This window comes from Pseudorca crassidens, chromosome 1 (assembly GCF_039906515.1).
Source record: "Pseudorca crassidens isolate mPseCra1 chromosome 1, mPseCra1.hap1, whole genome shotgun sequence".
Lineage (NCBI taxonomy): Eukaryota > Metazoa > Chordata > Mammalia > Artiodactyla > Delphinidae > Pseudorca > Pseudorca crassidens.
In genome coordinates, this window is record NC_090296.1 from 183,246,630 (window position 1) to 183,274,012 (window position 27,383).

General features: G+C 36.0%; 1 protein-coding gene across 1 annotated transcript in view; it reads left to right on the forward strand.

Annotated features, from left to right (window-relative positions):
• The window catches only part of MALRD1 (MAM and LDL receptor class A domain containing 1), a 596,783-nt gene that overhangs the window by 436,469 nt on the left and 132,931 nt on the right, over positions 1 to 27,383 (forward strand). Inside the window, exon 33 of the mRNA XM_067730697.1 lies at positions 9,254 to 9,411. Coding sequence (XP_067586798.1) covers positions 9,254 to 9,411 — 158 coding nt within the window. The remainder of the gene's footprint in view (positions 1 to 9,253; positions 9,412 to 27,383) is intronic.

Genomic DNA, 27,383 nt, shown 5'->3' on the forward strand with positions numbered 1-27,383 from the left:
GACTTTATTGATTTCATAATCATAATGACCTGATTCTTCTAATGCTGCATTTGATCAATCCACACCTTCTTGAAGTGTTCATCTGTGTTTTCAGTACAGAGGACTGTGATTTTTCCCCTAACGTTATATTTATATTTTGTGCTTTTTCTTTCTCCTTCTAAGACCTAATTGTGAGTCTCACCCAATATTCTGACTTCGGCCTTTTTATGTCTTTTCCTACATATTTTGCTTACTTAGAGGTTTTATTCTCTCAGTGCTCAAAATTTGCTCATTCCTGCATTTATGTAGCCCTTATTTCCACAACCTCGTCCCATATTTTCAATTGCCAGTATCTCCAAGTCACATATTCAGACTCATACTTACCTTCCTTTAAGAAAGAATCTCCCATCAAATAAATGGAGTTATTTGTAGTGAGGTAGATGGACCTAGAGTCTGTCATACAGAGTGAAGTAAGTCAGAAAGAGAAAAACAAATACCGTATGCAAACATACATATGGAATCTAAAAAAAAAAAAAAAAAAAAAAATAGTTCTGAAGAACCTAGGGGCAGGACAGGAATAAAGACTCAGAAGTAGAGAATGGACTTGAGGACATGGGGAGGGGAAAGGGTAAGCTGGGATGAAGTAAGAGAGTGGCATGGACATATATACACTACCAAATGTAAAATAGATAGCTAGTGGGAAGCAGCCTCATAGCACAGGGAGATCAGCTCAGTGCTTTGTGACCACTTACAGGGGTGGGATAGGGAGGGTGGGAGGGAGGGAGGAGATATGGGGATATATGTATATGTATAGCTGATTCACTTTGTTATAGAGCAGAAACTAACACACCATTGTAAAGCAATTATACTCCAATAAAGATGTTTAAAAAAAAAAAGAAAGAAAGAATCTCCTACTCCTGATTTTATTATTTCAGTTATTGACACTATCATCAACACAGTTAATTCTCTCTGAATTGCAAACTGTCACCTCTTCATTCTCAACTTATATCCTTTTCTTTCTTTGCGTCTCCACCTCTGTCATCTTAGTTAACTCCTGGGCTATTGCACATGTCAAGGCAACTCATCTCCATGCAAATATTCTCCTAAACCAGGCCACTCTTCACACTGATGCAGGGTTAATATCCCTAAATAATGACGCCTGGTCTCCAAATCATCAGAAGCTCTTCATTGCCTTTTCATTGGCTTTAAAGTCTTCCTATGTTCTTTCCCAAATTGCATTTCTGATTTCATCTATTATTCTTCTATAAACTGTGTTCTTGTCCCTCAAACATGCTTTGGGTATTATAAATGTCAGCTTTGGGCCGTATCATTTTTTTAGTATGACCTGTAATTTTGTGTCAATGGTGAACATGATGAATTGGTTTGAAGGAATCAAGGTAAGCAGGCCTGTAGTATAAGGTTTTTTGTTTATCTGGCTAGGAGTAAGGTTGTGTTTACTAGTTACTGCAGCTGTAGATGACAGAAGGTAAAGTTTCCTCTGGTGTCTTTGTTTTTGTCTCCCTTGTATCTTCATGTTCCAAACGTCTTAAATAAGGTCTGAGAGATGATGCTCTTTCAGTACAGTTCCCTGTTAGTATGTAGGAGCCCTACGGATGTGATGATGGGGTGGGCAGGTGCTGAGTGTAAGGTCAGGGGAATGGAAGCTTTCTACAATCCTATGGTTTGAGTTCAGTCTTCTAGTGAGTCTGCGTCCTTTCACTGTGACTACTCTCACCCTACCCGACCCCACCCCAGACCCCTTAGGTGAGATAGGAAATCTAGAATTTGCCAAGAAGATTAGGCACACTTCCAAATGGCTACTTTTTCCCCCTCCCTGTAAGAAGCAGAGGAGATTTTTCTCTCCAGTCTTCACCGTGAGAACTTGGTAGGGCTCCTGGAGGTAACGTTGTTGGGGTGCCCCTAAGACTGGTCCCGCTAGAGTTCATATCCCTCCAGCTTTCCCACACTGAGCCTCCAGCAATTTGTTAATTACAGTTTACCTTTTCCTCACCCAGTACAGGCTCCAGCCACCATTCCTTTCCCCAAGTTTCTGCTTTGCTAAGTTGTCACTGTCTATATCTGCCTGTTGTCTCTTCAGTTTTGGGGCGGCAGTTTCCCCTGTGATCTCTATTCTCTGAAGGATCTAAGAAGAGTTTTTTGAGTTTTTGTTGCTGTGAAGATGAAACTGATGCTTTCGAAGCTCCTTACATGCTGGACTGGAAACCAGAAGTCTTCCCCCAATTTTTTTTTTTAGAATAATCTTTTCCCACTCCTATACAACCTTCTTTGCCTACGTCATCTCCACTGTATTCTTTAATATACTAATATAATCTACTATCTTTTATGAAGTCTTTCTATATCCACCAAATTTAAGCCATCTTTTATCTGTTGAACTGCATAGCAATTATGATCCACATCAATACTTGGTATTATATGCTCACAGTAACCCCAGTGAGCTGTATATCATTATTATTATCATCCCCATTTGATAGATGATGAATATGAGAGACAGCGGGAATTTAGTGTTTCACCCAAAGTCATAAAGCTCACGAGTATCAGAGTTTGGATTAGAACCCAGCTAGTCTGACCCAGAGCTTATCTACTAAATAGTACATATTGTTAGCTTTTTTTCTTAGAGTCTTTTGGGTATGTTTCATATTTTCCCAGTCATAACTTGTCCATCTCCCTAACATCCAAATGCAAGACACGGTGTCTTCTATATAATAGTTATCCAATCAGTAACTTGTGATTGATTATTTAATCAATTATTAAATTATTTACACTGCTAAAATCATATTTATATCTATTCTTTAAATTTTTCATGAGAGTAACAATAATTTGCAGCTGTGTTCTAAGCACTTTACATGTAGTGTATCGTTTAATCTTTACTGCAACCCCATGAGGTTAAAATGTCTACTATAATTATCTTATTGCTTCTGAGTCCTGGAGAATTTAAATAGGCTGCCCAAGGTCACATACCTAATAAGTGGAAGAGTCAGGATGTGAATCAAAGCCTCCAGTACCTGCAGACTTAACTAGTGGAAAATCCAGCCCACAGTTTCTGCTATTTATTTATTAAAAGAATATGATAATCCTGTTTTCTGTTTCCATAAAAATAAATATTCTCTTCTTATTTGCTTTCCATACAATGGATCAAACAAAATCAAAGTTCTTACCATATCTCACTTACCTAAAGAAAAGGGTTTATGATTTATATTTTTATTTTACTTTTTAATCTCAACTTGGCAAATGAAATCATTACAGAAATGCTGTTAAGCCAGTAATGTTTCCAAAGGCATCTTGACAAGAAAAGACAACTAAAGATGTTGTTCAGTGTTCTTTTAGTATGAGGATTAAGAACTACAGAGTCCTTCGAAATTCCTAGACTTACAGAAAGAACCAGCCAATTCCATTCATATTTCATCTTCGTGTGACTGAGACATTCTTGCTTCTGAGCAAATTAGAAGCTTTCAAAATAAGATGAATCTACCCTGTGTTGGCCTGTCACAACTAGAAGCTTCACTTTTATATCAGAACATTGCATACTGAGGGGAAAAACTTGCAGCACCAAATTTGATAATAGTAAATAGTACTGAAATGAGACATTCAGCTGAAAAACATGTTTTAAAAAATAGATAATAATGACTCTCAAGAGAATAATGTCTGTAGAATAAACTGTTGTCAAGGGTAAAAATAAAGAAATGCCAAATCTATTCATTACACAGCTCTACAAAAAGCAAATAGAAGTGATATAATGACAGACAATGTCTATCAAATACCATGAGAAAATTTCATTTGACTTGAGAGGCGCTGTATCTGTGGTTGCCATTTTGACAACTTTGAGGAAACTTTTGTTCTCTGAGTATGTTTACATTTCACAGGCTGTAAAACTTGCAGATGCAAATAGACGGCACCTTGAAAATCTGGGGGCGGGGGGAATGAAAGTAAAAAAAGAGATTGAGGGCATTTCAACTGATAGTCATTATGCACCCTTCTATTTTAGAGTGAGAGACAGGTAGAAATTATAGAGAATGTAGAGCCCAGCTAAGTAAGTCTGACTCTGAGGAAGGGAGAATTTGCTATCTTGAGAGACATATTGCATCGCATTTAAAAAAAAAAACATTAGGCAGCTTTATTTTATGAGCAAGAAAAAAAAAAGATGAAAATTGCCTACAATTTAAAACAGGGAATGAATTCAGATCACTTGAAGTGGGAAATTGTCTTTTATGATTTGACCCTAGGGCAAACGAGTATGGTTCTGCTGAGGGCACTGGAGCTTTAAAAATACAGCTTTCTTTTAAAAGTATTAACTGTCTATTTTAAAAAGACATGTCAAATTTATTACCTTATGGCATAATAACTCAATGAAACATTTTTGAAAACTCAAGATTGTAGCTAATAACATCTAAAAGACAAATTAGAATCTTTACTCTCTACAGACACCAAAGTTAAAAAAGAATGTCCATGAAGCATGGTGATGGATTCTGAATGTGGCTAATATATTTTGGCCTCTAACGTCAAGAAACAGTAGTGATTTGAACAAAGTACACTTCGATGCTGAATTTGCCCTATTTGACACTAAGTCAATTTTTGAAAACATGTCCAATTCTTTAAAGTTTTTAAGGTAAAAAATTGAACATTAATGAGAAATTTCTATCCAGTTCTTATTTTAACTAAGATGTGAAATATAAAAGCTATACCCTAAGAATCTTAAGAACTTGTAATCATTACACATGTACAAGCAAAATTGAAGTATTAATCTGAAAATTTACAGAAAATATCAGGAGGCAGAAAGTATGGGGAGAGGTGAAATTCAGACAATATTTAGTGAATGCCTATGTTCTAGAGTATTACATCTAGTAGTGTTTAATTAAAGTATGATAGATTTTACAAACTTAATTGAATGCATACTGTCTAATATGTGAGAGTTAAGTAACATTTTAAATGCCCAGTAGAAAGCTGTGAAACAGTCCAAAATCAAACCAACAAACAAAAAATTCCGCTTCTGTAGAAATCTGTCCCACGAATGAATGTTGTTGATCATTCCATATAGTTACATTTAAATAAAGCTGGTTTAATGATTTATCATTAAATTCTAACTATGTTGTGGCAGCTGAGACTTTTCAATTTTATTATCTGCTTTAACAAGTTCTGAACTTTGTGTGGGAGGCTAGATTCCCCTTGATCTTCCCCAAGGATTTTGCTAGATAGAAATAGGTAATTTACCTATAAATAGGTAATTCTCAGTGAAACAACTAAAAGTTTATAAATGTTCGACAGTGGGTCTAGTCTGAGCTTGCTAGATAAAGAATGAGTCTATTTCTGAAAATATAATTCAATGTAAGGTTTTATAATTTTGTGATACAGTACATAGTTCCTGGATAATTCATAAATTTCTATTAATAATTTTAAGAGGCTAAGCAACTTTTCACCTTAATGATTCTCCAGAAAAAATATGACATTGCAACAAGTCTATTCCACTTACAAAGTCAGACTTACAGATGCTTGAGTTCTAGAATTTAAAATCCCCAAAGACCAAATTTGCAATGGTGGCTTCTAAATTGCCATGCACGGTCTTGCAATCTTAAATTTTTTAATGGATAAAACTTTACATTTACACGCACTAATACATCACACAGGAATTGACTTTCTAATTTTTGTGTTTGACTGTGGGATTTTGTGAGACCAAAATTGAATATGCAAATCAGAAGAGGCCAGGAGGGGTGTGCTTTGGAAACTCACCCCGAGTTCCCTAACTAATAATTGGAATTGCTGACTTTAATGTTACGCCGCATATAACATTGTTTGTCTTGTACTGAAATAAGTATACTGCAGTGAAATGATGGATAATTATCATCCCCAGTGAACTATAGTTTTTTTGCTGTTTTTTTCCTACGCTGAGTTCCACGATATAGCCCTAAAATACAAACATCAGATTGTCCCACGTTCTTTTCAGTGATGTATCTTTGCTAAACTGCTTTTCAGTAGTCGCTGTAAGAAAAAGTAAGTACTGGGGAAGATAAATGTGAAATAGGGAATGAAGGTGAGGGTATTCGATCTGATTTCAAGGTTTAAGAATGTGTGCCCAGTAGGCACACATTCCAATAGAAAGTAACTGTGGCTAATTAAGAATGAAATAATTTGTTTTCAGTTTGTATGTTTTAGTTTTTAAATGCCTGTAATATTGTTGGAATACCAATAAGCATTAAGTTCTTTGGACTTAAATACTTAATAAACAAAACTGCAGTATTGCTCCCCACCTGGGCTGCCGTGGAAAAGGTATTGGGAGAATTCCTAACTTTGTAAAGATTAAATTTGTGTCAGTGAACACAATTACTTTTTTCCCAGTGCCGTGAACATTTGACCTTCAGCATCAGGTTAGCAGTAAAGCATAGAATGAAATATATTTGCTGTCTGAATTAAACATAATCTGCTTTTGAGTTAGAAGTTCATCAGTCTCATTATGTATGCCATACTATTTAAGAGCTGAGCTACTAAATGTGGAATAGTTTCATACAAACATAGTTAACATTAATTTACCTTATTTGGAACTAGATCAAGCCTATTTCTTTACATCTAGTATAGGTTGAATAGATTCTATATTTTCAATAAAGTCTTAACTATATAAAAAAGTAATTATTATAGCTAATTGTATTATATTTCCTCATTCAGGGTAATGCTTTGAAGCATGTTCCATAAAGTGTAGTCTAAATGTACTGGAAGTCATGAAGAGTGTAAAAAGTAATAAGATGAAGGAAAACTTAGATGATCTTGTTTAATCAAAATAGCATGGGTTTACAAGGGGGGAAGGTGACGGGGGTGGTGGTGGTAGTGGTGTGTTGAATTGGGCGATTGGGATTGACATATATACACTAATATGTATAAAATAGGTAACGAATAAGAACCTGCTGTATAAAAAATAAATTAAATTAAATTTTAAAAAATAGCATGGGTTTAAAGAATGCATGTTCTTAATGAATAAGCCATGGTTCTTGGTAGGTTTGACAGATGGAGTGTACGTGTATCTTGGTTGTGCATGCCACATATATGTCTTCATTTTCCAAACAAGAAAACAAACAAGTGACATCCTTGCAAAGAAATGTGAAAGAAAACTTAGAAAACTATTTCATTGCTGAATTAAAAGTGTGTACAATTTTCCTAATCCAGTATTTGTTAGCACATAAAATATATTTCATAGGACAATGAAGATAGAAGGCTGTTCACTGATGCAATAGGGAGACTTTTCAACTTTTCAAATTATTTCCACTACCATTCTTTTATATTGAGGAAAATCTTGCTATAATAATTCACATGTCATGTTCCTTGGTTATTTTTCTTGATTAAGATATTTTTTCTTTATTTTGCCAGACCTTATAAGGGTTCTTAGCAAAGAGAAATATTTTCAGTAAGGAACATTTTTTAAAAAATAGATACAAGTCACTTTCAGTTTCTCATCTGTCATGTAAGTCATTTGGAAGTCATTATTCCCATCCGCATAACAAGACAAAAAGCTGAATAAACTAAAAGTCAACAACTCTTCCTGATCTGTTAGAGAATTGAGGTCAAAGGCAAACCACTGCCTCCAAATTGGAGGCAAACAGGAGAAACAGAATCACAGCTTCCTGGAGCAGAAGCTCACGAAGAGAAACCTCTGCAGGAATCAGAACTGGGCTAGGAAATCCTAAACTATAACTGATGAATTGTTGCAGGCTCAATGTGCACACATTTGAGAGATTAAAAAATCCCAGGGGATTCAGTGTTAGGGGGCTCTACACTTGTGTAAGTTTTAACGTCAGTAGTCCTGCCGTTTCTCACAGTGAAGATAGAGAGACCTCCTCTCTGCTTTGAGCTGGTGGAAGGGAAAAGTAGCCATTTTGAAATTTACCCAGAACAGTGTGTTCTTAATAATAAGACCTGCCCTCAAGAGAGAACACCAATAAGTATTGGCTATTGGAATAGCTAAATCCAAATCACTGATAACACCAAATGTGGATGAGAATGAGAAGAAACAGGAACTCTCATTCATTGCTGATGGAACTGCAAAATGGGACAGCCAACTTTGGAAGACAGGTTGTCAGTTTCATACAAAACTAAACATAGTCTTACTATTAGATCCAGCTGTTGTGTACCTTGGTATACTCACAAATGAATTGAAAACTTCTGTCTACACAAAAGCTTAACACACTGATGCTTACACAAGCTTTATTCGTATTTGCTAAAGCTTAGAAGAAACCAAGATGTTCTTCATAGGTGAATGGATAAGCAAACTGTGGTACATCCATACAAGGGAATGTTATTCAGTGATAAAAATAAATGAGCTATCGAGCCACAGAAAGACATGGAAGAACCTTAAATGATACATATTGCTAACTGAAAGAAGCTAATCTAAAAAGGCTATGTACTGCATGATTCCAACTATATGACATTCTGGAAAAGGCATACTGTTAACTCACAATGTATGATGTAAGAACATATATCTCAGTAACAATAATAAATACCACAGGAAAAAAATACTTTTAATTAGAAAATATGTTAATAACCTTAGTTTAGAACTACAAATAAATATTTAACATAAGAAAGTATATATATATATATTTTTTTTTTCATTCTCCCCCAATAAACGCCACGGAGGAAATAATGACTATGATGAATTTTGATGATGTCGGCAGAAAAATAAAATCCAATTGTGTTTAAATGGAGAACTCTTTCACATACTAATGCAGTTGAGAAGAACAGTAGTTATCTATTGCTCAGAAAAATAACGTGGTGACTTTAAGAATTACATTTCACTTTGCAGTTCTTGCCTACCATTCACTGTTACTTTGGTCAGTGTGGGAATCGGAACAACCAAAAATGAGATACAATATCAATCAGCCCCAGCAGCCTCTGAACCTGCTCTACATGCAGCACACAAAATATTTTATGTACTTGAAACTGACAGACAGGTTTGAGCAAACTAGGAGAAAAGGAATACACTTTCAGAGTCAACACAACTATTTGACCACTTTATGCACAAGTCGCATACCAAGGTGAATTTTATGAATCACATAATCATAGTGACACTCTTTTTAATATTGGTTCAAAGAATTAAATATTATTAATATATAACTGAGAAAAAGAAAATGAGTTGTGTTTAATTTTCTGTGTGTGTGTGTGTGTGTGTGTGTGTGTGTGTGTTTGGAGAAAAATGAAATCTGTACTTGATTTAAATATATTCTGCCTCATGCTATAAAACATATTTCACTAAATAAAAAATATATTCATCTGTTACAAGGTAGTGGCCAGCACTTCCTGTATGTCAACTCATCTGGCCCCAAAGAAGGATACACTGCAAGAATCACTACTTCTCAATGCTTCCCAGCAAGCCTCGGAATGTGTACTGTTCGGTTCTGGTTCTACATGGTCGATCCCAGGAGCCTGGGAGTATTAAAGGTACAAAAGGAAGATAGAGATTTGTCTTTCACTGAAATATTCAGAGCATGTGTTTAAACTTTTTTTTTTTTTTTTTGGTAGTCAGACAACACCCATCCTGATTCTATTAACTTCTCATTTCTTTCTGGGGCCATAGGACTTTGGCAAGCAGTGCTGTCATTCATCTTAATCTCATTCAAGATTTATGTCATTCACTGCTGCCACCTGAACTCAATTATGGTTCATGCTATTTAAAAGATTATCTAGAGATAAAAGATTATGGGCAGATTCTACATATATCTTCTAATAACAACTTAGATAGGGACAATGAAGAAATATGATGAGAGGGATAATAATGGAGAGAATTTTCTTCCACAGAGTAAAAGCAAAGCACACTTAAGATTATAAGTATATATCAGCTCAGGCTAAAAACAACATACCTGCTTCATTTTTAACTAATTTAATATAAGAATCTGCACCAAATGCAAATGTCTTTAAAGAAACAAGTTGCTGCATTTATACTTCTTATTGCATGAGAGATCAATGAATGAGCTTTTCATTCATTAGGAACCAATTTTGAAATCTTAATTTCTAATTAAAAGATTGTATATCAGAACACAACATGTAGTGTTATTGCTTTGAAATTATACAGTCATTTATTATTGGGATAAATACAATTTGGAATTTTTGTCTTTATCTCAAACATTGTCCCTTATAAATAATAACAGCTATTATTAAGTGATTCCTATCTTTCTGGCTGTTCATTTTAACTTTATATGTGTTATCCGTTTTAATTCTCACATTCACCTGATGAGGTAGTATCTTTTTCCCAAATTTTTAGTAAAGAAACTGAAACCCAAAGTGACTTAGTAATTTTTCCATGATTACACAACTAGCCAAAAATCTGATTTCAGAGGTCTGACATCCTTTATCCAGCATTGTTTCTCAGATTTTCTGCAGTATTCAGAGATGTCTAAGGAAAAACATGAGGGAAAGAAAGAATAAACGGCCTTATCAATTCTAGCCATTGATAGGAAAGAGAGCTCTTATTAAGTAAAACTAAAAACATGCAAAGAAAGTGGAGGAGTTATATGGATTCTATTTAAATGTCCATTTTCCTAAAGAGAAGCCAGTAAAACCAACAGAAAAAGAGATTCATTTTTAACAGTTTCAATACATGTGAGTCTATGTAGATCATGAGAAAAGTTTGCTTTTTTTTTTCATTGTTTTTACATACAGTATGTGAATATTCAGTAGATTAGCCTTTTGCTTATGCTAAATTTTGTCCAGGGTAATTTATAACTACTGATCTTAAAAAAGACTCTCTAACATGTTGTTTTTACCGACATTTTAAAACATCGATGCTGCAATTGAAGAGGACACTCGTCAATGGTTATTAGTTACACACGGAAGCAAATAAGAAATGGAAAGGCCAATGAACCATTCAATGGAATGCATGCAGATTCCAGTCACTGTCTAACAAAATGTTGCTTCCTCAATTCAAAAACAGTGTCCATATATCCTTTAGCTCTTCACCAGCTGGTCATTCAGTGCTATAGACTGAATGTTTTTGTCTCCCAAAATTCAAATGTTAAAGTCGAACTAAGACAGTCAACTAGTTCAGTTACCTAGTTAAACAGCCCACTGCTTTAATCCATGCTTCCACAAATAACCTTTGAAATGGAAATTTTGGCCTCAAGTCTTGATTTCTGATAGCTTGCTTTTGGTGAGTACAGGTTTTTCTAACTGGAGGCCAGCAGTTAAGTGTAGCAATGCTTTTATACTCTGGGCTGCCTTCATAGAGGTCTACTGGAAAGAACAGTGGAGGCCAATGGTAGTCAGGTTGACACCCAGGTTTTGTAGAGGAACTGCCCTACCCTACTCCAGATTGTCTTGGTAGGTTTGACTGTCACCATGGCTTTTTTTTTTTTTAACCACCTCCATAGATGACCCAAGTGGGGTCAATCATAGTCATTTACAGTATTTGATGCAATGTTTATAAGAGGCTTTCTCTTTCTTCTGTGTTGCAAGTCACAAGGAAGTAGGCTAAATCTGGGGGTATTGAAAGCCATCTTTCCCAATATGGGGAGAGAGATTGTGTGAGAAAGAAGCTAGCACACAGAGAGACATAGGACTAAAAAAACAAAGGAGGAAACAGAATTGTGCCTGTTTTGTTTAAATCCTGGAGCCTGCTTTACCTGAGCCAGTAAAATTCTATTTGTTACTTGCTACTGAAAAATTCCTAACTATGACAGGCACCCAAGGAGAAACTGTTTTCATAATGTATCCTTATGTCTCTGACTGATCACAGTTCCTGTGGCAGGTCTCTTTCTCAACTATTGCTTTTAATCTTGAATTATTCCCAGACTGAAAAACTTCCCGAGTATGCCGTATTTTTATATGTGAGTGAATCAATTAAGTGGAAACCCATTCTTTTTACCCTTTAAATCAAGGCTTTCCAGCAACATGCTGTTTGTTCACATGCAAGTTTATTCTTTCTTTTAATCTCTAATTTGGGTATAACGGTGTCACATTTTACAACATTTTCTACGGTGGGGTTTTTCAACTGATGTGTTTCATTTGAAAGAACCTGTAGTTACAGCGTTGGCAAGTCTGATGGACAGATAGCTTCTTACAAAAGGTCTGAGAACCCAACTTTGTGCATGTATTTTCTAAATTAACCAGAAGTCCAACTAATATTATCTGGATTTGTGGTGAGGAAGAACCTCCTCTTTTTCATATTAAAAAGAAATTTTTAAAGAATAAAATAAATGATAATGTCCACTGAGGGCATGGATGTGGAGAAATAGGTAGTCATTGCTATCAATATGCAATTATAAAGAGCATTTTGGAAATTAAAAGCTTTATAATTTTTATACTACCTACCAAAACATTCTACATCTATAAATATTTATAAATAAAGATAGATATGCATGATGTTTTATTTATAAGGTTCTTCATCTCACTCTTGTTTATAGTAGGAAATATTTGAAACCACCTGTATGTCAAATATTAAGAATTGGTGAAATATAGTACATTCACTCTTAAAATGAAATACTATGGAGAAATTAATTCTATGAATGAATAATTAATGATAAAGAGAAGTATTTATGATTCATTAATAACCAAAGTAACCAAATCAACAAATATGTATTTTAAAATGCCATATAAAAATATATCTAGTTTTGTATATGTTAACATATGAATATCTATATCTATATATTAATTTAATAAGTATCTGTATCTGTGTGTGTGTATATATATATATATATATATGAAAAATATATGGAAGGATAGACACTACAATGGTAAAAGTAATTACCTCTAGATGGTGAAATGAAAAGATTTTTTTCATTACTTTTACTCTTATTTATTTTATAATTTTTCTACATTAAACATGTATTACCTTTCTAATGAGAAAAATATATATTTCTAAAGGGTCTTCATGTTTGAAAAGGTTGAAACACACTGCTCTAGGATGTGCCATAAATAGGTGACTTCTTGAGTTAATAAATAGCAAATATAATTCTGGAGCATATGGTAGATTATAACTGTGCTAATCTGAAACTATATCTTACACTGATTACATAAATCCTTTAGAAAGGATATGACAAGGAAAATACCTACAGTGAAGTTTCATGGTAGAGCATCTATGAGGCCATAAAAATAACAAGGTATTCCTAAAAGAGATTTCAAATTGCAGATTGTGAGAGAATGCTTTCTTGTCAGCACAAATTTTATGAAATTGTATTAAGTGCTATGTATTCCTTGCCCTTCTGTGCTCTGTTCTGTATCCCAGAGAACTACACTTTCCCGAGTCCTTTGCTGTCTGCATTCCTGAATAAGTTTGGCCAACGGAAGGTACTGGCCAAAGATCTGAGGGCAGGAAGAGGAGACAAGCCTTCCTCCTCTCTCTGTCTCTCTCCCTCTCCTTCTCTCTGTCTCTCTGTCTCTATATCTATATCTCTGTCTCTGTCTCTCTGGCTGAGTTTCTGCTGCATCTCATCTGTGACTCAGTTCCCCTAGAGAGTCCCTGCTTCCCTGGCTCTGGCTCCCACCAAGGATGCCTGCCAAATGCCATCTTCTTTCAGGAACTTAGCTTCACTACTCCCTCCCTTTGACCCTCTAGTTTTCGGCTTGGAGACATCTTCCTGTACATACTAACCTAGAGGTTGCCTCATAATTTCCTTGGTAGTTTCTCATATCTTCCATAAACTTGGTACCCATTCCCTATATTAAAGGTCCTCTATTTGAAATATGTTAGTTTATATTATCTAACTCAGCCCTGTCTAAGTGCCCACCCCAATGAAAACACAAATCTTTTGAAGACATTAACTGATAAAACAATGAAAAATTTTGAGTGAGTTTCATTCAGTTTAAACTTGTCCTCCTTACATTAACTTATTAAAAACTTACTGTTTAGTAGGGGGGGACAGAAAACAAATTTAAGAAACACAAATAGGAAAACTTCAATTTGTGATACAATACTCTGGAGCAAAGTAAACTGTTTTCTGTTATAAATAATTACTCATGGTCTGCTGAGAGAGTTATTTTATATTGAATGGTAAGAAAGTCTCTCTGAAAAATACGAAGTTTGAATTTAGATTTGAAAAACCAGAAAGATCCATTCTTGTGAATAACTGAAGTAAGAATGTTCTAGGCAGAGGAAACAAGCTAATGGAAAAGCTCAAAAGTGGGAGGTATCTGAAGGCCAGTATAGCTGGCACAAAATAAGCAAGAGAGCGAGAGACGCTAAGAGATAGGTAGGAACCAGCTCCTTCAGGGCCTTGTAAGGATGGTGAAGAGATTAGATTTTATTGTAAGAATCATGGGAAGTCATTGGAGAGTCTCTTAGCTTAGCCTGCTATAACAAATTAACATGGACTAGATCACTGAAACAACAGAAGTTTATGTCTCACAGTTCTGGAGGTTGAGGAGTTCAAGATCAAGGTATGGGCCAATTTGGATCCTGTTGTGAACCCTCTCCCTGACTTTTCACTATGTGCTCACCTGTCAGAAGGAGATCATCTCTCTGTGTCTCTTCTTATAAGGACACTAATCTCATTCACAGGGTCCTCACCCTCATGAGCTAATAACCTCCCAAAGACCCTACCTCCCCAAACCAAAACATTGGGAATGAGGGCTTCAACATATGAATTTGAGGAGACTCATTAAGTCCATAGCAGAGAGTTTAAAATCGAGGGATAATAACACCTCATTTGAAAATTTAGAAGATCTGTCTTGCTGCTGAGGGGGAAAAGGACAGGACCTGGGGGTAAGAGGAGGCCAGAAAGTGGAAGTGAAACAGGGAGACAAGTTAGAAGATGATTTCCAGGGGTCTCTGGCAGAGAAGATACAGCTTGGTTTAAAGTGGAGTATAAGGATAAACTGGAAAACAATTGCTACAAATAATGAACATGACTTAGACCTTCACTGGCATATTAAGATTATTTTCTAAATAAAGCACACTTTAATTGTATTAGTGTATTAGTGAAGGACATCATATAAAGCTAGGGCAGTCAAAGAAGACATACAGTTGATGAGATCAAAGTGAAATTCAATTATGACGTCCCTATTACTTTTTAGGGTAAAAAGCCAAACAATTCAGTTTTATCCCAGCCTGTAAAGTAGAGTGCTGCATGATGGAGGAAATGTTTTACGGGAACTGGAAAGCCTGGTAGTATAATAAGTGAATAATATTCAGGATAGTGAATGAATAATATTCAGAATAATAAGATATCTATACAGGCATCAGTATCCCTTGATTCACAGGCTCACAAATTATGGAACAATGCTAATACATACTTTATTTTCTAGGTCAGTTTCTTTCTGTCTTTCAATTACCTACCTACCTATTAAATTAAAAGCACTCTTTAAAATGGTTCTGGTCTCTTTCTGATTCACATTGCCAAAAGAGCCCTAAGTGAAACCCAATTAATTTCCCATGAGATTATTTAGTTTCAGTAGTTCATCTTTCTAGCTTCTGGCTTGTTCTGATATTTAATGCTAGCTCAGGTGAGTTATTTAATATCTATGGAAAGAGGTAAAGTTTGACACAGGACAAGAGAATGTCTCTGCAAATGACTAATATCCTTTGATTACTCCAGACTCATTTTTTAAAGATACAAAAAGGAAGTGAACTTTTATAATCAATACTTTTTGTAATTTATAGAAATTTCTAATTGCTCAGGGGGGAAAAAAATGAACTATTTCCTAAAACTTCTTTCAGTGTTAACAGATGGGTTAATATATCTAAATGGGCTTCTAGAAGGCTATTGTTCATATATCAGAACAGTTAGCCACCAGGTTGAAGTGGTCTTTATTTTAAAGTTGAGCTTTAGAGCTACATGATTTCTGCTAAAACCTATGGAATTTAGCATGTAAATATTCCATTCGGGAAGCCATTATTGAGGTGGCCGCATGCTTGTGAATTCTGCTTTGTTTTGTTTTAATGTGATATTTAGGAAGATAGTAAGATCAGAGAAAAAAAAAGAAAAAAGCCGAGAATAATATCGGAGGGTTACTGTATGCCGTCCACTGAAGTCGTTTACATGTATTGATTGATCTAATCCTCACACCTTCCGTGAGGCAAGTAATGACATTACCTACATTTTAACAGATGAGGAAAATGAGATACAGAAAGCTTCAGGAACTTGTTCAAGGTCACAGAGCTATTTACGAAATGGCTCCAGCATATGCTTTTAATTACTATGCTTACTGCCTCTCAGAACTAGATGGGGTTTTTATGGCGTATTTTATTTTCCATATTTTATTATTCAAAATCATCTTTTATTTCCTACCAATAGTTACTGAAATCTGGTTCTTTAAAAGGTGCTTTGCATATTTCCGGTTCTACGTATTGTAGTTTTCAGTATAAATTTGATTTGAATTACAAATGTAGCAAAAAACAAAAAAAATCGGTGTAACAGTTATTTAAACCGTCCTCCTAAACGTGTAGTGTGTGGAAGGTGGTGTGGGAGGCGCTTTCGGTGTTTCTTTTTCCTATAATTGCCTGTGTGACAAACCATTTAATCCTTCTGTGCTGCTGCTTTTGATGATTAACTTGTGAATGAGCCGTTCACCACGGATAAGAGCTACCAGACTACATCCTCTTTGTCAAACTGATCCAGGCCTCCTCTGGTCAGTTTCGGAGTCCTCTTGGGTTTGTCATTAGAACTATAGCTGTCCTTTTAGAAGAGTTGGACCTTTCAGGGGCCCGTTTTCTAGGATAAATGCAGGAGGAACTTCTGTTTATTCCCTGTGATGTTTCCAGGCACATGAACTTCAGAACGGGAAGTTTAGCAGAGAAGGAAAAGAGTCTCACTTCAATTCAGCCTTGTTTCTTAAATGCAGGATGGCCTTGGGCCCTCTGGGGGATGGTGCAGAGGCACAGTGCACCAGCGAGGGCCAGGTACTGTGAGATATTCTGGAAAGGACTTCTGATACATCAATCAGCAACTACCCTTATCACTATATATGATAATATAATCAGAAATAATTAAATAATGAATCAATGAAATATTGTGTATGAACAGTTTCTAGTTAACAAAGGAAATGCATTTTAGATTCACATTCATTTAATCAGGGCACTGGGTTACCACTTAGTGCAATGAAGTAATAATTTACAAGACGGTAACCTGTGTTAATGACTTGCCCCAAAGGTTCTGGTTATTACCATGAGATGTTATGTTACCACATAGATGAGGACCTGGCCCATTTCTTAATTATCACTAGTGCTCTAGAGATTCTTCCAGTGATATGTTGAGTAAAAAGAGAAAGGAGGGGGCTTCCCTGGTGGCGCAGTGGTTGAGAGTCCGCCTGCCGATGCAGGGGACACGGGTTCATGCCCCGGTCCGGGAAGATCCCACATGCCGCGGAGCGGCTGGGCCCGTGAGCCATGGCCACTGAGCCTGCGCATCCGGAGCCTGTGCTCCGCAACGGGAGAGGCCACAACAGTGAGAGGCCCGCGTACCGCAAAAAAAAAAAAAAAAGAGAGAGAGAGAAAGGAGGAAAATGTTAAGTTTCGAAAAGGAAAAAATATATTTTAAAAAGTTGAATGTGGGGCTTCCCTGGTGGCGCAGTGGTTGAGAGTCTGCCTGCCGATGCAGGGGACGCGGGTTCGTGCCCCGGTCCGGGAGGATCCCACATGCCACGGAGCGGCTGGGCCCGTTAGCCATGGCCGCTGAGCCTGCGCGTCCGGAGCCTGTGCTCTGCAACGGGAGAGGCCACAACAGTGAGGCCCGCGTACCACAAAAAAAAAAAAAAAAAAAAAAAAAAAAGTTGAATATGTACTTGTATTCATATAGAAATATATATACAAAATTAAATAGGTACTAGTTTGTATGGCATATGCTTCAGACAATTTACACATCAGATTTTTTTGTTTAATCCTTTTCTTTATTATTAGTGCTTAATTTAACAATGCATTTTTTATGATGTTATGTTATTGTGAAAGTTGTTGAGAGGCACTATCAGTATTCGGTCAATAATTTTATTCCTTTTTTATATGCATTTTAACTGTCCCAGACTAACCAGTTCCCTCTCATTCCTGTCACATGCTAAACCTCATGGTCATTATTTCCACAGGTGGTGGTACACTGCTTATCAAGGGCAGCTTTTGAGAACAACATTCGATAGTGCTTAAAAGCAGAAACAATAATATATGCAGATATCTCCAGGCATAAAAGGTTGGAAGTGTGTGTAGGAGTCACTGAGCGAGCTTAGCACATTTCTGCCCTCTAAACAGACTTGTCGAAGCTCGAGATTATACCCCACATTTGAGCATTTCATACTAATTTAGCATAAACATAGCTAGTAATGTACTAAGGCAGTAATTCTCAACGTGTCTCACACACTGCTGTGTTGCAGTCATTTGTAAGATGTGACACAGGGAATACGCAAGAACAGTAGTTAAAATGAACCCAAGTACTTTTTAGTGATTTCCTCCCTTTTTTGAGTATAGATTCAAGATTCTCCCTGTATTATATCAGTGTGCTGTATTTAATCTGACAGGTCTTATTGAATAGAAGAGAAGAAATGTAAGGGGGTATCTGATGTGTCAGGCATTTTGTCAAGCAGTTTCCATGACCCTCAGGACCATGTGATGAGGGACACCGAGGAGAGTGCGTCAAACACAACATATCATCCATCACATAGTGAGAATCATGAGCTTACGTTAACAACTTAGCAAAGGTGGGCACACAGACCTTGACAGCAAAGATACTTGGATAGGACAGGTAGAGGAAACGATGCTGACATGTGCTGTGTATCTTTTATTGTAGATAGTAGACATATAAGCCTCAGGATGGTAAAAAAAAAACGCTGCTGCAAGTTTCTATTAAAGTATAAATTATCAGGCTGGGATGGCACTACATGAAATGCAAAGGGTGACACTCAGAAGGAGCTAATCGAGTATGACCTTCAAATTAGACTTTCCCTTTAGAGTATAATAAAAGCAGGAAAAGAAACGTGACCTCAGGTTGAAGAGTTATGCTGCTAAAAATTAAAATCAAGTTACCGTTTTAGGACAGAGACATGGGAATTTGCAAAAGAAGGTATTTCTTACCCCTGCCTACAAGCAGGCTAGGTGCAAAGTCACCTTGAGAAAGAACCAAAACTCAGCTTCGCGTAGAAGTCTGGGTCCCAAGCTGAATATTGCTTCTTAAAAAAAAAACAAAAAAAAAAAAACAAAAAAAAACATTTAACAGATTCATAGTTAAAGCAACTTTTCTTCTACTTTTTATTTTGTGAAATCTGTCAGTCTCTATTTTCTTTATAGATTTTGGCCTTAATACTTTGCTTAGGAAGCCCTTTCCTGTCAGAAAATAAAATATTCTCATTTTTTTAAGTTATCTCATAATTTTGACTTTTTAGATTTAACTAATTCATCCACTTATAATTGATTTTGCATATGTATGGTGAGAAGTTAGAAATTCATGATTTTCTTTCCAAATAGGAAGCTCGTTCTTCCAACATCACTGATTCAGTACTGTGTCCTCCCCGTTGATTTGACATGCTTTCATAATACGTTAAGTTCATATATGCATTTGTAAACTTTCTACAGATGTATGAAAGGATGATTGTTTCTTCATTGGATGCAAAGATAGATGCACAGAGAGATGATAGAAACACAGAGATAAATTAAATCATAATCCTCTACATCCTTACTCACTGTTATCTACTTAATTTGTCAATTTAGGGAAAAAAGGTATTTTAAGTTCCTCCAGTATAAAGTCTCAGTTTGTCTTTCTGTTCTTATTGGTCTCAGCACTTATATTTCAAAGCCATATGGTTGAATGCATGAAGATTCAAGACAGTTATAGGTGCTCAAGGAATTATAACTTTTATCAATATTAATTACCTCCTTTATATTTTCCTGAAATCTTATTTTGTCTGTTAATAATATGGACATTCTTACCACTTAAAAAATAAATGCCCTGGACATATATACACTACCAAATGTAAAATAGATAGCTAGTGGGAAGCAGCCGCATAGCTGAGGGAAATCAGCTCCGTGCTTTGTGACCACCTAGAGGGGTGGGATAGGGAGGGTGGGAGGGAGATGCAAGAGGGAGGAGATATGGGGTTATATGTATATGTATAGCCGATTCACTTTGTTATAAAGCAGAAACTAGCACACCATTGTAAAGCAATTATACTCCAATAAAGATGTTAAAAAAATTAAAAAATAAAAATAGATGCCTTAACATCTTACTCATCCCTTTATTTTTAACAATCCCATGACTCTTGACTTTAGTTATGTCAGTTATAAACAGCATATGGCTGGATTATTTTTTCCGTAATCTGAGCTTCTGTTTTTTTAATAAATCAATTCAGTCCTTTCACATATGTACAAAACGTTTTTCGTGTGTGTTTTCTATTAGTCTTTTTCTTGTTTCATTATCTTCCCCTTTACCTCTGCCTTTAATTAGAGTGATTGTATTTCCTTTATTCCTCCTTATTCCCAGTGTTTGTAAGTTTTAATTGCTGTATCTTTTTTCTAAAGTGGACATTTAATTTTTAGTAAATCTATTCAAAATATTTATCCATTTTTATTGAAAATTAATTGCATACTTCTAACCTATCCACCCCTCAAATTAAAGAAGACCTTTGGCAAAATTTTACTGACCTGGCTCATCCTCCGAAACAACTCTATGACTTACTAAAGTTTGTTGGAACATTAGAGTCATGGTGTAAATAATTCATCTACTCCCCTGGTAGTCGTATTCTTTAAAATGCCTTAGACCTCACCGGTATGTAATTATCAAGTAAGACTATATGTTTTACAGTTACCTTTGCTCACTACTCTTTATTAATTCCTCTGCAGTCCGCTATATTGGATTCTTTTTGTTTGATATGTATATCAGTTTGCTCAGGGCTGCCATAACAAAATATCACAAAGTGGGCAGCTTAAACAGGAGACATTTATTTTCTCACAGTTCTGGAAGCTGGTGGTCCAAGATCAAGGAGTCGGAGGTTTTGATTTCTTCTGAGTCCTCTTTCCTTTGCTTGCAGATGTTTGCTTTCTCATCATGTCCTGGTCTTTCCTCTACGTGGGTGCATTTTTCATATCTCCTCCAATGTACAAATTTCCTCTTCTTATGAGGACACCAGCAAGATTGGATTAGGGTTCACCTTAAGGGCCTCCTTTTAATTTAATTACCTCTTTAAAAGCTCTATCTCTAAATACAGTCACACTTTAAAGTACTGGGGTTTAGGGTTCAACATATGAACTTTGGAGGGTCACATGCAGCCCATAGCACGTTTTATTCATAGGTATTTCAGAAACAGTGCATGGCTGGTAAGCTTTTTGAGTTCCTGATTGGCTGAAAGAAACATATCATGGATCCATACTGGAAAGATAGTTTGGGTATGAACTTCTAGGTTCAAAATTATTTTTCCTTAAGTAATTGAAGGCACTCCTGCATTGTATTCTAATGTCCAGTGTCTATCTGCCATGTAGAAGACAGCTGTCTGACTGATTATTTCTCCTCCAGGATTTTCACACGTCCTACTTTTCTCGCAGGAAGTGGGTAAAATATTCTTTTAATCCTTGGAGTTGATAAATTCTCCTGGGAATTTGATGGGCTCTCATCATTTTTCACCTCCGGGAGGCTTTCATCTGTAATTTATTTAATTATTTCCTTCTAAAGACCTCTATTAGACTGATGTGGAAACTTCTGGATCTATCCTTGCTATCCCCTACCATATATTCTCAAAGTTTTCATCTCTTGGTCCTCTGACACTGTGGTCTTGGGAGGATCACTTGGTTCCACTTTCCAGTTCACTTTGTGAAATTTAATCTGTATCGATGCTGCTATGCCGTTCATCTCTGGGGGCTTTACTTCAGCAATCATTTCGTTAATTTCCAAGAACTCTGAATGCTTCTTTTTCACATTAGTTTGTTCTATTTTATAGATATGATGGACACTTGAATCTCTCAAGGGAATTAATTACATTTCTTTATATATTTCCCCATTTATCCTATTAGCAGTTGTTCTCATGGTGTTCAGTACTGGTCTCAATTTAATTCCTGTCTTTCAGAATTTTCCTCAACTGTCAGGTTACCTACTATTGGTTTTCTATTCCTATATGTGGATGCGTCTAGATTGGATAATATTACCATGTGTGTTTTATTGTATCAGACCAAGTAAGAAATTTTCTTTTCCTAGCAGTGAATATGCATTCTAATTCAAGATCTCCAGTTTTATTGCTCTGGTGTAAAGAAGGAGATGCATTTTCTAGTGGACTTACATTTCTGATGTACTGCTGGCTTGTTTATTTGTCGAGGGAAGTACAAGTACTTTGTGGCAGTCACAAGGCCACCACCTCACTTCTTTGGTCTCAGTGCCCTTTCGTGAAAACTCCCGTGTCAGATCTCCCACGCCAGCAGTATTTATCCACCTGTGTGTCCTAGGTATGAATGCCTGCATCAGTAACTCCTAACATATGGACTGATCTGGCTTTTTATGGAGTCCTTTGATTAATTATGAGCTAGTGACACATGCATAGCTTCTTCTCTATGCTGTCCACCTCTTAGAGTTATTCCAGAATTCCACTGCGAACAGTCACTTTTTTGTTGGTCTTTTTTTCACCTGTAGATGTTTGCAAGTTCCTCAGTTTTGTTTATGTAATTTCAACCAACAGTTTCCATTTGGTTTAAAACTTCCAGAAAGTCCTTACTATTTTTGTATGTTGGTAGATGTGCTCCTAAGTTTCCTGTGCTTCTGTGGATTTCTTTCAGTATTTTTCCTGTCTTTGCAGTGGAACGTTCTTGAGGTATATAAGTAAACATATGTTTTTAGTTAGCCATCAGAACCAGGAACCATTTTTCCAAATATTTACAATTCTGCAGAATACACTAAAAAAAGTAAACTTCCTTTTTTTTTTTCTGTTTGTTGTTTTACAGTCTAAAATTTCCTTCATTTTGAGAGAAGATGTTTTGAAGGCATTTTGAAGGTAGTCTGTACAGTGATTAGTTGGGAGAAAAAACATGGAGGTATCAGGCTAACACTGAATGCTACACAGGTCATTCTACTATTGAGAAATATTTGGTTGGTGCTTTATGTCTGATTACTCCTAAATAGTCTGTCTCTTTCAAAGAATGTGAAGTTAATGTTGTAGAGCTAAATACAAGTCAGCCACTTCAATTTCCACATGCGTAGTAGCTGTAATTTTTCTCAGCTCTTCTTCCTCTGATACAGCCAGTGATGTTTTTTGCAAACAAGTGATGTTCAGGAAAGGCAATCAACTGGAAACCTATGTCCTAGACCCAGCTTTCTAAGTTGCTAATGACTAGAAACTTACAGAGTTTCTAAAGCTCTCTGGTTCTCGTTCCCCTTGTTTACAAGCACCCTAGTGACGCATTTGTAAAAAATCTGAAATTGTGCCCTGAAATCATTTTTTTTTAAATCCCGTGAATGTGTCAGCTCGTTATGGTGAAATTGCCTAGTTAACTTTCTTATTAACATGACTCATCCTACTATATTAACTCTTTTTTTCTGAATGGATGATATATGATATGTAATAGCAAGCTCTTAAATAATAATAAAAAGGAAATGTATTTAGTCTTGATACTTTATATACATTATTTTAATTTAAACCTAATAACAGACATATCAGGAAGATATCAATATTTCTTCCATTTAACAAAAGAGAAATCAAAGCTTGAAAAGGTTACATAATTTAGCCTAAGACATCCAGTTAGTATTGGCAGAGCCAGGATTAGAATCTGCGTCCTAGCCCCTGACCATAACACTGTTCAGCCTTCTTATTTATAGGGAGGTAAAACCCTGAAGGAAAGTTATATGCTTTTTAAATATGATAGAGGGACCAGAAATTCCTCCTTTTACCACAAATATTCACCAGCCAATTTGGCTGGTCCTTTATAGTTTGAACAGGGTTTTCATGTCAGTGAACTCATTTAATTTGCTCTGAGATGTTACAGAACAAACTGGATTCCCTTTTTCCCATCTCCAATGAGAAAGGCAAAGAAAAAAAGAGTGATCTATTTCCTCAGCCTTCAGGGACAGAGCTGAAATGTAGATGGTTCTGCAGTTCAAATTCTGACGTTCTAAGGTTTTTTTTTTTTTAATCATCCATTCTCCTACTTACCTATGGTGTATTTTTAAATTTTAAGACACCATAGCTTATTTATAACTCACTGACTGCCTAACCCAGAAAGAAAATTGTGGTGATGTTTTAGTGAGAACAAGAAACTATTTGTAAGAAATAGCGATTAGGGTATTGCTAACTCTCACGGCAGTACCTGAATAATCCTGATTTTTATAAGTAGATACGTTTTCTTTATCAGATAAAATGATGAATTTGCCAGGGTAGAACTTGTGCAGTGAGAAACAATGAGAATGCTACTTCTTCGACCACTGGTCAGCGAGTTACTTGGTCTCTAGGCCCTGTAAAGTTTTTGACTAGATGATCTCCAAGATCCTGTCCAACTCCAAAGTTCTTAAATCTTTAGCTTTTTCATTCTTTCATTCTTTAGCAAATGTTTACTGAGCCCCTATTATGTACCTGGCAGTGTTCAAGGCATACATAAATAAACAAAACAGACAACTCCTTGCTCCCGTAGAATTTATGTCATAATGGGGAAACTCCCATTAAACAGCAGGAAATGAGATCAGTGAGTAAGCTGAGTACTCTTTTTCAAGACTCTGTGACAAAGTAAAGCAGTGTAAGAGGATTGGTCGGGCTGGGTATGGGCAGAGTGAGCCGCTTTAAGGGTGTAAGCTTAGAGCAAACGCTTGAAGGAGGTGAGGCTGTGAGCCATGCAGATACAGCGCCCGGAGTGGGAGAACAGACAGAGAGAAAAAAACAGTACAAAGACCCAAGTCAGGAGTGTTCATGGGGTTTAGGGAGATGGGCAAGGGAGTCTTGTGGCTAGAGCACAGGGAAGGAGGAGAGAGTAAGAAGACACAGAGGAAGGGGAATGGGGAGAGGTCTTGAAAAAAACTCTCATACCATTGGAAGGACATTTTTATTACCTTTGTTGTGAGACCCAGTTCTAGAAAGTTGCTATTACTGAGTTCTTAAGCGCCTCCTTTGATAGCTTAATATACCTGGTACTTTGATAATTCTTGCCTGTGATCAGGCAAAGGAGCTTGGTCTTAAAGAGGGAGTTGGGAAAAGGAGCTGACATTGGCAAGCTTAGAGGCGATGTGCCACTTGACTTTTTTAAATGTCCAAAATTGGAAATAGAAAGTGTGATGGAAAGAGGGTAGGGAGGAAAGAGAGGGTGAGTAAATGTGTTTAGAAGACCAAGTGACCATTTGAATAATTGCTGTAATTGGCATTGAAATGGATGAGGCAATTGTTTTTTTCCAACAGAATAGGAAATTGAGTGAATCAAAGCAAATCAGGAAAATTCCACACTAGCTCGGTCATTCTCTACTGTGAATATTTTGGGTTTTTAAAAATATTCTTTAGATTCATAGACTTTATTTCTTTTAGCAGTTTTAGGTTTACAGAAAAACTGAGCAGAATGCCCAGACGGTTCCTGTATACAGTACCCACTCTCATTACCCCCAGCTCCAAGTTTTCGCTATTATTAACATCTTGCATTACTCTAGTATATTTGTTACAGTCGATGAGCCAATATTAGCTCTTTATTATTAACTAAAGTCCATAGTCTACATTAAGTTTCACTCTTCATGCTGTACATTCCATGGGTTTTCACAAATGTATAATGATGTGTACACACAGTTTCATACAGAATAGTTTCACTGCCCTAAAATCCCCCTGGGCTCAATCTATTCATCCTTCCCTACCTCTGCCACACTTCTGGTAACCACTGATCATTTTTTACTGTGTCCACAGTTTTATCTTTTCCAGAAATTCATATAGTTAAAATCATACAGTCTGTAGCCCTTTTAGATTGGTTTCTTTCGCTTAGAGATATGCGTTTATCCATGTCTTTTTTGTGGCTTGATAGCTCACTTCTGTTTTTATCACTGAATAAGATTCTAGTGTATGGATGTACCAAAGTTTAACTATTCATCTGTTGAAAACCCTGTTGGTTGCTTCCAAGTTTTGACAATTATAAATAAAGGTGCGATACACATTAATATGGAGGGTTTTATGTGGATATAAGTTTTCAAATCCTTTGGGTAAATATCAAGGAGTGCAATTGCTGAATCATGTGGTAAGGATGTGTGTAGTTTTGTGAGAAACTGCCAGACTGTGTTCTAGAGTGGCTGTACCAGTTTGCATTTCCACCATCAATGAAAAAGAGTTCCAGTTGCTCCTTGAGAAAATTTGGTATTTTCAGTGATTTGGATTTTAGCCATTCTAATATGTGTTATAATTGTTTTAATTTGTATTTCTCTGAGGACGTATGACGTTGAACATTTTATCCTATGCCTATTTGCCACCTGTATTGCTTCTTTAGTGAGGTATCTGTTGGACATTTTGTGTATTTTTAAATTGGGTTGTTTGTTTTCTTATTTTTGAGCTTTAAAAGTACTTTGTATATTTTGTAATAGTCCTTTATCAGATATGTGTTTTAAGATATTTTCTCCAATCTCTGGGTCATCTTTTCATACCTATAACAGTGTCTTTCACAGAGCAGAAGCTTTTAATTTCATTGAGGTCCAATTACCAATTTTTTCATTCATGGTTCATGATTTTGGTTTTCTATCTAAAAAGTCATTGCAAAACTCAAGATCACCTATAGTTTCTTTTATGTTATCTTCTAGATGTTTTATAGTTTGCAGTTGACATCTAGGTCTGTGAACCATTTCAAGTTAATTTTGGTGAAACATGGACGCTCTGAATCTAGATTCACTTTTTTGCACGTGGATCTAGTTGTTCTAATACCATTCGTTGAAAACACTAACCTTCCTCATTGAATTGCCTTTGTTCCTTTGCCAAAGATCAGTTGACCATATTTTTGTGGGTCTGTTTTGGGCTCTATAGTCAGTTCCTTTGATCAATTTGTCTATTCTTTCACCAGTACCACACTGTCTTAATTAATGTACCTCTGTAGAAAGTCTTGCAGTCAGGTAGTGTCACTCCTCTGACTTTGTTCTTCTCCTTCAATATTGTGTTGGCTATTCTAAGTATTTTAACTTTCCTTATAAACTTTAGAAAGAATTTGTCAATAGCCCTGAAATAACTTGCTGAGATTTTGGCTGGGATTGAATTCAATCTATACATCAAGTAGGGAAGAACTTACATCTGGACAATGTTGAGTCTTCCTCATGGAATATCATCCATTTACTTAGATAGTTTTTTCATCAGTTTTGTAGTGTTCTTCATATAGACCATGTACTTTATTGTTACATTTTTACATTTATATTTCTTTTTTCAGTGCTAATATAAATGGTATTATGTTTTTAATTTCAAATCCAACTGTTCATTGCTGGAATATAAGAAAATAACTGACTTTTGTACATTAACCTTGTATCCTACAACCTTGCTATAATTGCTTATTAGTTTCAGGAGTTTTTTCATTGTTGTTGCATCTTTGAAATTTTCTA